The sequence below is a fragment of the Gallinula chloropus genome (genome assembly GCF_964237585.1).
Source record: "Gallinula chloropus genome assembly, chromosome: 8".
Taxonomy (NCBI): Eukaryota; Metazoa; Chordata; class Aves; order Gruiformes; family Rallidae; genus Gallinula; species Gallinula chloropus.
This window is the reverse complement of record NC_140093.1, coordinates 28,500,799-28,515,435: the sequence shown is the minus strand read 5'-3', so window position 1 is coordinate 28,515,435 and position 14,637 is coordinate 28,500,799. Positions and strand designations below refer to the sequence as shown.

The window sequence follows — 14,637 nt, the reverse complement described above, 5'->3', positions numbered from 1 at the left end:
CAACCATCTCACGATAAGGCAGGGCCATCTCAACCATCTCAGGATGAGGTAGTTGTCACACGATCCCTGACCCTGAGTGAGCTGCGTGAGATTCGAAAAGATTTCAGCCGCCACCCAAGTGAGCACATCATCACTTGGTTGCTCCAATGCTGGGATCACGGGGCCAGTAGTTTGGAATTAGATGGCAGGGAGGCCAAGCACTAGGGATCCCTATCTAGAGCATTGATAAAGCAATGCTTGAGCATTGATAGGCATTGATAAGGCAATTGGGGAAAAGTCTGAAATCCTCATCCTCTGGAGGCGACTACTGTAAGTCTGAGGGAAAGGTATCCCATAAAGGAATACATTACATGTCAATCACCCAAGTGTAACAACATTGAGGCAGTTATCCAGCACCTGAGAGAATTAGCTGTACGGGAGGTAATTTAATATGATCTGGACAACTCACAGCTTCCCTCTGATCCTGATGACGTCCTATGCACTCCAGATATGTGGTGTAAGGTTGCACGAAATGCGCCAGCAGGGCACACCAATTCATTGGCAACAATGGACTGGAGTGATGCAGATCCCACAACAGTATATGAGGTGTCCTGCCGACTCCAGAGTTATCAGGACAATGTTTCCCTCTCTGTCATCGCAGCAGTAGAGAAACTGGTCAAACAACTTGACAACAATGTGTCCAACTCCCAACCCGTATGGAGTGATGTTGCAGCTACTGGGAGAAAGCGTCCATCGTCCTAGAAGGCAGGACACAGAAGGTACACACTGCGAGAGACGCTGTGGTTTTACCTGCGTGACCATGGTGAGGACATGATGAAGTGGGGTATGCAGCCCACCTCAGCCCTTCAAACACGAGTAAATGAGCTGCGAGGCAAAAGAATCACACAACGCGATTCTGCCAGGAAGAACGATGCACCAGTGAACAGCCAACACAGCAACAATAGAGGGGCCCTGCCTCCAGCCAGGTGGAGGAGAGGGATAACCGTGTTTATTGAACTGTGTGGATCCGATGGCCTGGCACGTCAGACCCACAAGTGTACAAGGCTCTGGTGGATACCGGTGCCCAGTGTACGCTAATGCCATCGAATCATGTAGGGACAGAACCTGTTAGCATTTCCGGAGTGACAGGGGGATCCCAACAATTGACTGTGTTAGAGGCTGAAGTGAGCTTAACTGGGAATGACTGAGAGAAACACCCAATTGTGACTGGCCCAGAAGCTCCGTGCATTTTAGGTATAGATTATCCTTATCATGCACCAGCCTCTGGGAAAATTGAACGATATAATGGGCTCTTAAAGACTACCCTGAAAGCGATGGGTGGTGGAACATTCAAACACTGGGATACACATTTAGCCAAAGCCACAGAGTTAGTTAACATTAGGGTATTCACCAATTGAGCTGGTCCTGCCCAGTCAAAATTTCCACGTACTGTAGAAGGAGACAGAGTCCCAGTAGTGCATATGAAGAGTATATTAGGGAAGACAGTTTAGGTCATCCCTGCTTCAGGCAAAGCTAAACCTGTGTCTGGGATTGGTTTTGCTCAAGGACCTGGTTGTACTTGGTGGGTAATGCAGAAGGATGGAGAAGTTCAATGTGTACCTCAAAGGGATTTGATTTTAGTTGAGAATAGCCAATATAAATAATAAGGTAGAAATTGTATTATAATAATTGCTAAATAACCCATTAATGTACATTCATTATTTCTATTATTGCTGCATGTTGTTGTATGTTGTACCAATGGAGTTACAGCCGGAGTCATACAAGTCAATGAAAGCAGAGTGCCACGATGATGAGACCAAGACCTGGTGTTCCTGAACTTTTTCCTCCTTCCCTTTGAAAATGAACATCTTTGATTCACAGACTATGAACATGGACCATGTCAGGTGTATCGGTCGAGAGCCCAAGATGCAGCATGCAACGATCCAATGGCACATACTGACACCATGAGAGACTGTTATGACGAATGAAGCCTGAAAATCATCATGGACTAAATGTTCATTCACTCAACAAACTCAGGAGAATGGTCCACAGACTAAGGGAATAATACCTGTATGCACATGTGTGCGTATACATGTGTACATGCATATATGTGTGTCTGAAACAAGAAACTGGTTGTACCCAAAAGAAAGGGTTGGATCTGGTCATGTCGTAAATGGTATGGAATAAGGGGTGGGTAATGTCCTGGTTCTGGTCAGGATAGAGTTAACTTCATTTGTAGCAGCGGATGGAATGCTGTGTTTGAGAGTTAAAATGGGAGTAGTGCTGATAACACCCTGATGTTTGTAGTTACTGTCAGACAGTCAAGGACTTTCTCAGCTCTTCATGAGAAAGGAGGGGCGAAGCCAGGACAGGTGACCCAACTGACCAAAGTGAGTATTCCACGCCAATTACATCCTGCCCAGGATATTGGGGGCTGATGGGAGGAGGATCAGGGGCGGCTCCGGGACGCGCGGTTCTTGGGGGACGGTCGGGTTCCGGGACTGCTCTGGGTGGCACGGCCTGAGCTGTGGGTTTGGTGAGAAACTGCATTGTGTACCAACAGCTTCATATATTTTTGCTCTGAAGTCCTGTTAGCATTGTTATATTGTATCTTTCTGTTATCTTAGTAAACTATCCTTATCCCAACCCACGTGCCTCTTAGTTTCTTGGGTTTGGGGTTATTTGCCCCTTCCTCTTCCTTTTCCCTTCCCTTGCCTCTCGCCCCCCCCCTTTTCCCTGCTCTTTTCCTTTAAGGAGCAGGAAGCTGCGTGGATCTCGGCTCTCAGCCGGTATGAAACCACAACAGTATGCCAAAACCAAGCTGCCTGTAATGAGAGGTGTCTTCTCTACTGGGAATATCCATACAAGAATAGGAAAGGATAGATATCAACATAAACAAGATGTTGAGAGTTAAATAAACTTCTCCACAGGGCCATGAGCTGGTGGTGTCACTCTGCTCAGCAAGCAGGCTACAGCACCCCAAAACCACAGAGCACAGTTCCAGACAGATCCCTTCTGATCATTCACCATTTCCAGGGGAACTGGGAACCCCGATTCTCAAAAGCTGTCTTAGCTGGGTCTAAGTCCTTAGGACCTGCAAGACCATCTCACTGGGTGGTTCTTGAAAGGTGCCTTCATCATTGCAGCACCAGGCCCTATAGCACAGGCAATGTTTCTCTGTGAATCATCCCTGCACCTGCAGGATGGAGATGAGCAGGGAAGCTGGGGCTCCCTGCACTAAGTGTAGGACCTGGGCGGAGGAGCCTCCAGGTACAAACACAGTAAGGTCTGGTTCACACCAGGGCCGTCTATCCAGATTCCAGGAGAGGTGTGGGTGAGACCAACACCGTGAGAAACACTCATACAGGTCCTAGTTTTCCTGTCTCTATGCTGGTGTCATTTGAGGTGTGCTGAATGCCCAACCCCTATATATCTTTCCAATGTGGCTCCTGATTTCATGGAACTCTGACCTCTGTCCTGCCCAGTCTATCTCTTGCACATTGAAAAGAAATTCTTCCCCACTTTTGCCCACCCTTACCTGCAGTCAGACTGCACTTGATGGCAGCCTTTGGGGAGAGACATAGAGATGAGGCCAATGAGGTTTTGAAGTGCCAAGGCAGAGATTTTAATCAGGTAGAAGAAGGAGGCAATTTTCAGGATCTCCCCTGGGTTCTGCAGGAGTTGAGGAAGGAGAATTGGCCTGGTAAAAGAACCGTCTGTTTCAGGACACAGCAAGGACAATGGCAGTGGCATCTCAGGAGCTGCTGGCGACTGTGCAGCAGATGGAAATATCATTCCCTGCTGAAAGGCTGGGAAGCCTGTCCTAGAGCACAGCTTTCTCACATGGCCATGGCATCATCCTGCTCTCCTTGCTGCCATGGAAAGCTTGGGCTTCTTCAGGAAGAATTAAAGACACCCCACCACCACTTCACTTCTGCCACTTGTGACCTTAAAAATGCCAAGCCAAGAGCATTTCCAATGTCAGATTTCAGGGAGAAGCACATGCCTGTGTCTTCCATGCCCTTCACAAGCAAAGTTGCAGTGCCATAAGCAGAGGGAAGCCTAGATAGCCAAGTCCTCACAGACTTCCTGGCTCAGACAGGATTTCTGGGTCAGACTGTCATTCCCAAACTCATTGTGAAGAGGACCCAAGCCTCTCATGCACCCTTTCACAGCTTTTTCCTGCAGCTATTGCTCTAAAGCAATACTCAAAAGGCCCTGGGTCTGCCTTTGAAGCTGCTGATGTTCTGAAGAAGGCTTAGGAGGACCCTTCCAGCTGCAGTTTCTTCACTCTTCTCCATGCTGATGGCACGCCAGACAGGACCCCACAGGGTGACACAGGCAGCCCCAGTCCTGTCCCTCGCTGGCACTGCCACTCCCTGGTGGGATTTTAATCCTGCAGTTTAGCCACAAACCACAAAAGGTCTGTGAACAGTCCATGTAAAATTATACTTCTTTGGGGAACGTTATGAAAACATTTGTAAGCATCACACCAGGAATCAATAAAGGACATAAAGGAAGGAAAGGACTTGCCCAGTTTAGTCTCAATTAACAGAAAGGAGAGAGTTTTCTTCCTGCAATCCATCAGGTTCTCACTCTGCAGGTAGAATGCTTATTCGCTCACCGTCTCTTGGAAAGAGCATTGATGTTTGTCTTGGTTTCAGCTAGGATGGAGTTAATTTCTTTTCTAATAGTAGATGGAATGCCCTGTTTGGGAGTTAGGATGAGAGCAGTGCTGATAGCACCCTGATGTTTCTAGTTGTTCTCAAGCAATCAAGGACTATACAGTTGTTCATATTTCTGTACTAAAGAGAAGGGAGGGGACACAGCCAGGAGAGGTGACCCGAACTGGCCAAAGAGGGTATTCCATGCCAGTTATGTCATGCTTAGCATAAAAGGGGGGCTGGTGGGAGGAGGAGGAGGCAGCTCCAGGATGCGCAGTTTTGGGGATGCTCCAGGTTTTTTTGGGCCAGCTCTCAGCTGCACGGCCTGAGCTGTTCGGTGAGAAACTGCACTGTGCATCACCAGTTTCAGATATTTTGCTATAAAGTCCTGTTATTGTTACATCTATCTTTCTGCTATTCTAGTAAACTCTCCTTATCCCAACCTGTGAGATTTCGGTTCCTTGGTTTTGTTTTGTTCCCTTTCTCTTCCCTCTCCCCCCTGCCTCCCTCAACTTTTGCACACCCCCCATCCTCGCCTTTCAAAGAACAAGTGGCTGCGTGGTGCTCAGCTCTCAGCTGGGGCAAAACCATAACGATTTTCACAGTGAAGAGACATGATTAGAAATGTGAATGTCACTGTGGGGGGTGGGTGTGTGGAAATAGTGATTCCCAGAAGTCTCTTTGTTCTGTGGAGAGGAAACTCTGCCATGTTAAATCCAGAGAAATTACAAGGTGACAACCAAAATTTTGGAGGACATATGATTGTATATCTGATATGGTAAAACCCCCTAGAAATAAAGTTTCAGGTGCTTTTAAGCTTTTCTAATTTGTTGCCTTCCACCATTTAATTCTGTCCAGAAAAGGGAGCCTGGTTTTATTGTTAGTCCTCAAGAACTCTGCTGGGGACACCATTGGAGGCTCAGGGCTGGACACTGTGTGTGTGCTGCCCACTGCCCTGGTTGGGAAGAGGCAGCTCAGCACAGGACTGTGCAGACACATTTTGGACAGTCTTGTGGGCAAAAGGAAGGAAACACTTCACTGTGTATGACTCAAGTTCTGAAAGATGATGGAGCACAGTTTAAAAAATTCTGTAGAATAAAAATTCTGTAGAATACTACCACTGGGTGTTTTCCTCCAGAAAATATTTAACTTCCTAGTTTTGCTAATACCACTTACCCACCTGGCTCCATTGATTTAGAGAAAACACCATTAACATGGAGGAAAAGCAGGCACCTACAGAGATCTCAATCATTCATTTCTTTAAGAAGAGCTGCTCCATAGGTCCATCTCAGTAGACATTCTCACCTGCACTGAAGTTGGTGCACACACGCTTTGCAAGAGGTCGTTAGGTTTGTGGTCAGCTTCACACAGGTCAGCAAGCGAATATATCATCTGAGGTTTGGTTCATGGCTGTGGGGATAAATTTAGTCCATAGCAAAGGTGGGCTGGTGCCTTGCAGACTTCGTTGATCAGTACCACAATATCGTGCAGATGGGCAGGTGTCAGACCTCAGTGGTATCTTGATGCACAATATGTGCATGGTCCTGAGTTTGCCATCTCCTTAAAAAGACAGGTTTCACTGTGAACTTCTCTCAACAGCTATGCTATTTATTTATTTATTAAATAGCCTGGATGAAAAAGCTGTACCTAAGAAAATACTATAGTTGGAATGCAAATTTGGGCTTCCACATTTTAAAAAAAAAATCTTTTACTGAAGTTCATGTTTCCAGTCTCACTATGACTCAGATTAGTTAGTTATTAATGACAGGTTCTTACTTGCCATGATGAGCTGTCATGTCATTCCTGAAAGCTTCTCTGTGAACAAAAGAAGACATAACAAAATGGGGAGATATTTATTTGGAAGAGGAAGATATTTGCTGGAAATACACTGTCAGGGAGTAGCTCATCTTAACCTCTTCACTGGAAAACTTTCTGAGACACTGTGCTTTTCCTGAATGTTTCCTGAAGAGCCACTTTGATGTCCTTGTTCCGTAGGCTGTAAATCATAGGATTGAGCAGAGGAGTGAGGAAGGTATAAGTGACTGAGATCAATGCATCCTGATCTGATGAGTAGCTGGAGTTGGGTCTTAGGTAGATGAAGGAGGCACAGCCATAATGAACAACCACTACTATCAGGTGAGTGCTGCAGGTGGAGAATGCTTTGTGCCTCCCTAGGGCTGAAGGGATCTGCAAGATGGCCAGGGCAATGAAGAGATATGAGATGAGGATCAACATCAGTGGGATCGTAAGGACAGAGATACCCAGAATAAAGATAATTGTCTCACTGAGGCTCGTGTGAGTAGAGGCCACTCGGAGGACAGGGGAGATGTCACAGAAGAAATGGTTGAGTTTCCTGGATGCCTGGAAGGGCAAGCAAAATATCAAGGGGGTAACCACCTGGGCAACAAGCCATCCACACAGAGCAGAAGCAACCACCAGCTGAGCACACACTCTTAAGGTCACAGTGCTGTTGTAGTGCAGGGGGTGGCAGATAGCAACACAGCGGTCATAGCCCATGGCTGCCAGGAGGAAAGAGTGGGAGCACCCCAAGAAAAGGAAGAAGTACATTTGTACAGCACAGCCCAGGAAGGAAATGCTTTTTCTCTCTGCTGTCAAGTCTACCAGCATCTTGGGGACAATTACAAAGGTGTAGCAAGTCTCAGAAAACGACATGGTGCAAAGGAAAAAGTACATGGGTGTGTGAAGGCTGCGATCGACCCATATGATAACCATTCTAGCGGTATTCATGCTCAAAATGACCAGGTACAGCAGCAAAAACACTACAAGAAGCAGCTTCTGCAGTTCTGCAAGGCTGGAGAAACCCAGGAAGATGAAGTCTGTGGCCAAGGTTTGGTTTGTGTTCCCCATGGAAATAAAAGGTTTTCTCTGGATGTTGGGCAGTAAGGAAAACAGCACCCAGCCCACAGCAAGTACAGGGTGGCCTGCTGCTGTGACAAAGAGAATGTGCTTGAGCACCCCTCACACAAACACTTTCCTGGCCTCTGTGCCTGCAGTGCTGGTTGTCCTTCTGGGACAATGGTTGTGTTGTGCATTGGCTTGGGACATGAAAATGCTGGTGGGTGCTGTGGGCAAGCTCCTGGCCTTGTGGCAGCTCCTGACAGCTCACGAGTGGCGCGAGGACGTGCGGCTCCGTCTCTCATGTGATCTGGGAAGCAGCACAGTGACTGGAGCTCACCTAGAAAGCACTGTCCTCTTTGGGAAAGTCCCATTTCTCATTTTCACAGTGGAGAAGGTGGCATCCCCTACCTATGTGCACTGCAGGCACTCACTGTGAGGGCAGGAAAGTTGCAGCCTGGAGAGAGAGGCGTGGAGGAGGGTCTGCAAAGAATTTCTTGTAAACTGTGATCTTGGGAAAGCAGCTGAAAAACCTCCTGTGACCTGCAAGAGAGGAAAGACCATTGCAGAGCCTTTCACTTGTACAAGGGGTGTGTTAGCTCTCAGTGTGCACAGCTGTATAGGCTGAAGCACTGGACCTGCCAGCAATGCTGTGCTGAGTGGATTGAGTAGAAAATCAGGTCAAATAGGGTTTGAGCAGCACAGTTAAAACCCACTGCAAACCCAAGGCAAACCCTGGTTGGGGGGTTATTCCAGCAAGGGGAGAATGTGTGAACAGCTGCTGGTGCTGCATTAGTTTCCAAGAGGAGGTACCTGGGGAAAAGTCTTGGCTCTCCCCAGGAACAAAGGAACCATTTTTACCAAGAGAGGGGTGGACAGAGATGGCATGTTTCCTTCCTGACCTAGAGGGCAGTGATGCAAAACAGGTCTCCTATGAATGAGACTCAGAGCTTTGTCCTTCTGCAAGGGTTAATGCATGCCAGGATGGCAGGGCTGAGTGTAAAGTCCTACTACAGGACCTCTCCCTCCCCTCCCCTGCTGTCCCCAGTACGGGAAAATCAGAAACCAGAAAGGAAATCTGTAGAGCCCGTGGCAAAATGAGCCAGAAACCATACCTGCACTGGCCAGAAGGATAGTCAGGTGTGTAGCAGGCTTTCAGCCCTTTGCAGCTACCAGCTCTTATGGAGAATTCATTAATTCACCCAAGGACTCCTGTGTCCACACCAATGACAGGCACTGTTAATTGGTTTCAATGGACATAATTAAGAGCTCATCTATTTCTCTTAGGCACACCACAAATACCACTGGCAGTTCTCAGTACTAGATGTGGGCTGAATTCAAGACTCAAGGGTTTTTCCTAAGCCATGACTAGGATCAGTCAGGCACTTTTAGTTATTTCTTCCTTGCAAAGAATGAGAAAAAAAAAAATCTCTTCCTGTCCTGATTTCCTGCTGCAAAGTTCCCATGTGCCTTTGACTCACTGGGTTGCAAAAACCTCTACTGCTAGCCTTTGCCCATGTGGGAAGGGAGAGTCAGGCTCAGGCTTTTTTGGAGGGATTGCTGTTGTGGCTATACCCCAGATATTATCAAAGCATCATAGAATCATAGAATATCCTAAGTTGTGAGGAACTCATGAGAATGAATTCTAACACCCAATCCACATAGAACAACCTGTAGATTAAACCATATATCCAAGGACATTGTTCTCCTGGTTCCACCCAAGACAGAGTTAACTTCCCCAAGCAGCCAGCACAGGTGAGCATAGTTCATCCAGGCTGTTTTCCACCTCACATGACATCAGTGCCCCCTCCGCACCACCCCGCCCCCTGGCTCTGCCCATCTGTCTGTCCATGACCCCTCCACCACGATACTGTGTGGTATGGATTTATGACAAGATATCATCTGTGATCATGAGCCTCAGATGACATTTGTATGAGACGTCCATATATTGGGCAACATATCTCAGCATTGTTTAATAACTGCACTCAACTTATGGGGAAGACAGGGAGGGATGCTTTTCCCTTCCCCTTTTCCTTCAGGCTTGTTACAATAGCCTTTGAGAAATTTTACTACCCCTGGGATGTTCAGACCAGTATGTGCCTCTTGCTCGTTCTCCAGAATGTCTTTCAAGTCTTCATGTTTCAAAAAAGGTTTCAAGAATATTGCCAAGAAATCTTCCCTGGGGCTGAAGGGTCAGGGATCGCATGGCATATGGGAGAGTATGAGCAAATATCTAGACAAGAAAAAGATATCCATAGGCACTGTAGCTACTCTAACCCCTGCAATAGACACTGTAGCTACTCTAACCCCTGCAACACACACTGTAGTTGAGCCAGAAAGAACCCTCAGAACATGCACTATAGCTACTCAGAACTCAGAGACTGCAGCTCCTCCATCCCCCATCTGATGGATGAAAGACGATGATGAACCGGATCATTGTGAGAACCTGAAGACGAGGCAGTACTGGAGGTCATCACCAAATCCCTGTCCTTGAGTGAGCTGAGAGACATGAGAAAATATTTCAGCCACCTTCTGGGTGAGCACATCATTTCCTGGCTACTCTAATGCTGGGACATGTCACATGGGCAAAAGCCCTGCATGAGTTGTGGCGTGTACCCTCTATAGTCTCTCTCTCAAGCAGAGGGATGCTTTCTCCTTGTAGCTGGGTTACTGCTCTGTACAGGTGAGGAGTAGGACAGGTTGTCTTCTGAGTTGCTGGACCAGTTTCTCCACTGGTGAGGAGAGGGAAGAAGCAAGATGGTTCTCATGTTGTTGGAGTCCGACTGGCAGTTCATTCAGTGCTGGTGCTGCTTCATTTTCCAGTCTATTATAGCCATTGACTTGGCGTGCAAAGATGGTGCACTGTGTAGAACCTTACACCACATGGCTTGGGTCCATTGGACTTCATCAGGATGGGTGGGTAACTGTGCTTTGTCAGGATCGTTACAAAGCACCTTCTTGCACAGTTAATTGTCTCAGGTACTAGATAGCTTGCACCAGGGTGGTCCATTGGATTGGCCGACATAGAAGATCTTCACCGAAGGGATGCCCCGCATCTGGGCGGAGGAGGCTCTCTAGACTGCCAGATCCAGCTCCAAGGGAGGCTGTCTTCTTGTCCTCTGTAGCACTGAGCACAGCCTCTACTCAGGGCTCCTCTGGACCCTTTTGGCTTGGTTCTTGTCTGCTGCTCTGGCACCTTCAAGGTGCCACTCAGGCCCTGCCTCTCTCAGGCTCTCTTGCCCATGGCAGGTTCATAGTGGGAATGAGCTCTGCTCTTCCCTTGGCTCCATTTCCCCAGGAGTTCTTGCTTGTGTGAAACAGCCTGGAAGAGCCTGGAAGGGCTCTGGACTTGCTGCACCATCAGGAAGGAGCTGCTGCTTTTCCCCTCTGCCCATGGGCAATACAGGCCCAGGGCAGCACTTTCAAGGGAGCATTTTTCATGTGTCCCTGGACAAGAAGCACAGAGGAGCAGGTTTGGGGATGCCAGAAGGAAGCTTCTGTCATCACCGGGTGCCATACTTTGGCAAATAGCTCATAGTACCACACACCACACACTTTTGTGTGTGGTCTGACATACAGAAATAGACTCTACAACTGCAAAGTTACAAAGTAGGGATGTTTTATTGCGCGCAGATGCAGGGGGATCGCTCCACCACAAGCATGCACACCTGAAGTAGCAAAACCATCCCATATTTATACAATGAAACAATGAATATTCAATTGATGCCTACACATATTCATTTCCTAAACCAGCCTACTCCTGCTTAATATGCTAATTAGCCTATCAGTCCCTCATGCTTGCGCTGATTCTTCCAAAAATTGTGGGAAAGGGTCTTCAGAACATGAGTGGGGGTCCTTGGGAGGAAGGCCGTAGGTCTTCCTCATGGTGTACTTTTTCACCCTTTGTCTAAAATACGATGATCCTGCAAGCTTATCAGTCTGAGCTAATTCATGTCCTTGCTAAACATCTGTTTTCCTTTAGCAAGGACGTTTATTGACGTATTTGTGATGGATCTCATCTTGTTTTCAAATTCTTGCTCCTTATAATCGCTCCCTCGAGATAATGTGAGACAGTTTCTTACTCCTCACAAGTAAGCCCTTTGTCAGGGAAAGAAAAACAGACTTCCTCCTCCATTCGTTGTTTGCTTCAAACTATGTGACTCAGTTCTATGACTATATTCTTTGAATACACATATATAGTTGTGATTAACTTATTGTCCCTATTTCTATATGGTCCCATGTATCATTCCCCAATCCCAGCAGTTCCCTCACTGGCCTCTTGGGACTTGCAACTCCTTTTCCTCACATCATCTGTGCTCACAGGCATGGACAGATTTCTCTGACAACAAACAACAGTTACACATGATGCAGTTTAATAACCATGAAATCTCTCTCCTCAGCTGCCTGCTATGGCCAAGCAGCGTGTGAAGGGGGTCAGCTTTCAGAGGAGATTCTGTCCCAGAACAGTTTTAATTAGATACATAGAAAGGTCACTTATCAACACATTGAACTTGTGCCAGAAGACTTCGTTAGACTTCGGAAAGATGGGACGATTTCTAACCCTCCAAAGCTCAAAGCAGACACAGGAGACCTGAGCAGCATCTGTAGGACTAAAGAGCAAGTGGGGCTGGACACCTGTGATCAAAGTGAAGTGAATACATTGAGCCAGTCTTCTGAAAAGATGTCTTAAACATGGCCGTATCATCAGGAGAAGTGGAAACACCTGAATGATGAGGAAGATGAAACAGACAGATGAGCAGTAATGGAGGTACAGGGGAAGGTGATATGCAGAAGATGAACAGTTAATTGCTGCTTAGAAACATCCAGTCCTCAGTTTCCACATGGTATCCTTTAGCTTCTGGTTCCTCATGCTGTAGATGAGGGGGTTCACTGCTGGTGGAAACACTGAGTAAAGAAATGCTACTATCATGTCCTCAAATATCGAGGAGATGGAGGGGGGCTTCAGGTAGGCAAACACACCAATGCTGAGGAACAGGGAGACCACATCCAAGTGAGGGAGGCACGTGGAAAGGGCTTTGTGCTGTCCCTGCTCCAAGGGGATCATCAGAACAGCCCTGAAGATCTGCACATAGGACACCAAAACATTTAGTTTTGGAACTGTTATGGCACTGTAGCAGTTTAAAATATGGAGGACTCTAAAGCCATGCAATGACATCAGGCAATATTAGGGTTGTTCCCTTGGCTAGGAAAATGCTGAGAATTAGGGCTCTGATAGCGGATCACCCAGGGAGGTTTCAGACCATGAACCTCTCTAAGCCTTTGCCTCTTTTGTTTGGGAGCTATTGCTGGATGTTTAGAAGTTTCAAAGTTGGACGCTGGTCGAACCTGAACATGACCTCAGGCACTGTTAGTACTGTTCTCTTCACCTTGAAATCCTTGAGCCCCAGGGTTATGGAGGCTGCTAGTGAGCTACCTGCTAAAATTTTAGGTAAGGAACATCTTTCAGCCCTCACTTCTTTTGTTTGGAAGATACTGCTGGACGATTAGCATGTTAAAAGGTGGATGCCGTTAGAGCTAGAAAATTATGTTAGGCAGTGTTAGAACCATTCCCTTACAAGGACAGTCCTGAGCTCCAAGGTTACTGTGACTTCTCGTGGGCTACCTGGGGAGGTTTCAGGCCAGGAATATCATTAGGCCCTTGCACCTTTTGTTTGGCAGTCATTCCCGTACATTTAGCAGGGTTGAAGGTAAATGCCAGTAGAGCCAGAAAGTGATGTCAGGCACTGTTAAGAGCATTCCCTTAAAAGGAACTCCCTGAGCTCCAAATTTAGTGTGCTTTGGAAGATTTTGGGCCTTTCCACCTCTAGTTTGGGAGCTACTGCTGGGTATTTATCACTTTTGAAATTATACACTGGTAGAGCCCGAAAATGATATCAGGCACTGTTATGATCGTTCCCTTGGCTATGAAAGCCCTGAGCCCCAAGGTTAATGGTCCTGTTTGTAGCCTACATGGGGAGGTTTCAGGCCAAGAACTTCTTTCATGCCTTGTACCATTTTTTGGGGGGGACTATTAGTGCTATTTAGCAGTTTGGAAGGTGGAGGACTGTAGACCCGTGCAATAACATCTGGCACTATTAAGGTTGTTCCCTTGGCTAGGAATGTGCTGAGCATTAAGGTTATTCATGCTGCTAGTGGATTACCTAGGGAGGTTTAAGGCTAGGAACTCTCTAGTCCCTTGCCCCTTTTGGTTGGGAGCTATTGTTGGACATTAGGAAGTTTCAAATGTGGACGCTGGTGGAATCTGAAAAAGACCTCAAGCACTGTCATGAGCGTTCCCTTGGCTAGCAATGCCATGATCCTAAAGGTTACTGGGGCTGCTTGTCCACTCCCTGAGGAGGTTTCAGGGCAATTAGATCTTTAAGCTCTCACACTTTTATTTGGGAGCTGTTGCTGGATGGTTAAAGTTTTGAAGATGGACACTGGTAGAGCCTGACAACGACTTCAGGCAATGTTAGGACCATTGCCCTGGCAAGGAATGACTTGAGCCCCAAGCTTCCTTGTGCTTCTTGTCTGATCCCTGAGGAGGTTTCATGTCAGGAACATCTTTCAGCCCTTGCACCTTTTGTTTTGGCGCCATTGATGAATGCTTAGCATATTTGAAGGTGGATGCAGATAGAGTCCAAAAATGAAGGCAGACCCTGTTAGGATGATACCCTTGAGTGTGAAAGCCCTGAGCTCCCTTGTTAATGGGGTTGCTAGCGGCCTACCTGGGTTGATTTCAAGCACAACCCTATTTCAGCCCTGACACCATCTGATTGGGAGCTATTACTGGATGTCTGTCAGTTTCAAATGTGGACTTTTGTAGACATCAAAAATGAAGTCAGGCAATGTTAGGACTAGACCCATCGCTGGAAAAGCCTTGAGCCCCAAGGTTACTACTGCTGCTTGTGTGCTATCTGCAGAGGTTTCATGCCAGAAACATCTGTCACGCCCTGCACCTTTTATTTGGGAGCTATTGCTGGACATTCAGCATTTTCGAGTTGGACACTGGTAGAGCCCTATAATTATGTCTGGTATTATAAGACCATTCCCTTGGCTGGAAATGCCTTCACCCTAAAGTTACCAGGGCTGTTTATGGGCTACCTGGGGAGGTTTCAGGCCAGGAACATCATTCAGC

At 47.0% G+C, this 14,637-nt stretch overlaps 1 protein-coding gene across 1 annotated transcript; it reads right to left on the bottom strand.

The window, feature by feature from the left end:
• Window positions 1-6,560: 6,560 nt before the first annotated feature.
• Window positions 6,561-7,511, bottom strand: LOC311194493 (olfactory receptor 10K2-like; the record flags this gene model as incomplete). The annotated part of the gene is made up of 1 exon (XM_084267599.1): window positions 6,561-7,511. The coding sequence occupies one exon, from the start codon at window positions 7,509-7,511 to the stop codon at window positions 6,561-6,563; it is 951 nt and encodes a 316-aa protein (XP_084123725.1).
• Window positions 7,512-14,637: the final 7,126 nt, after the last annotated feature.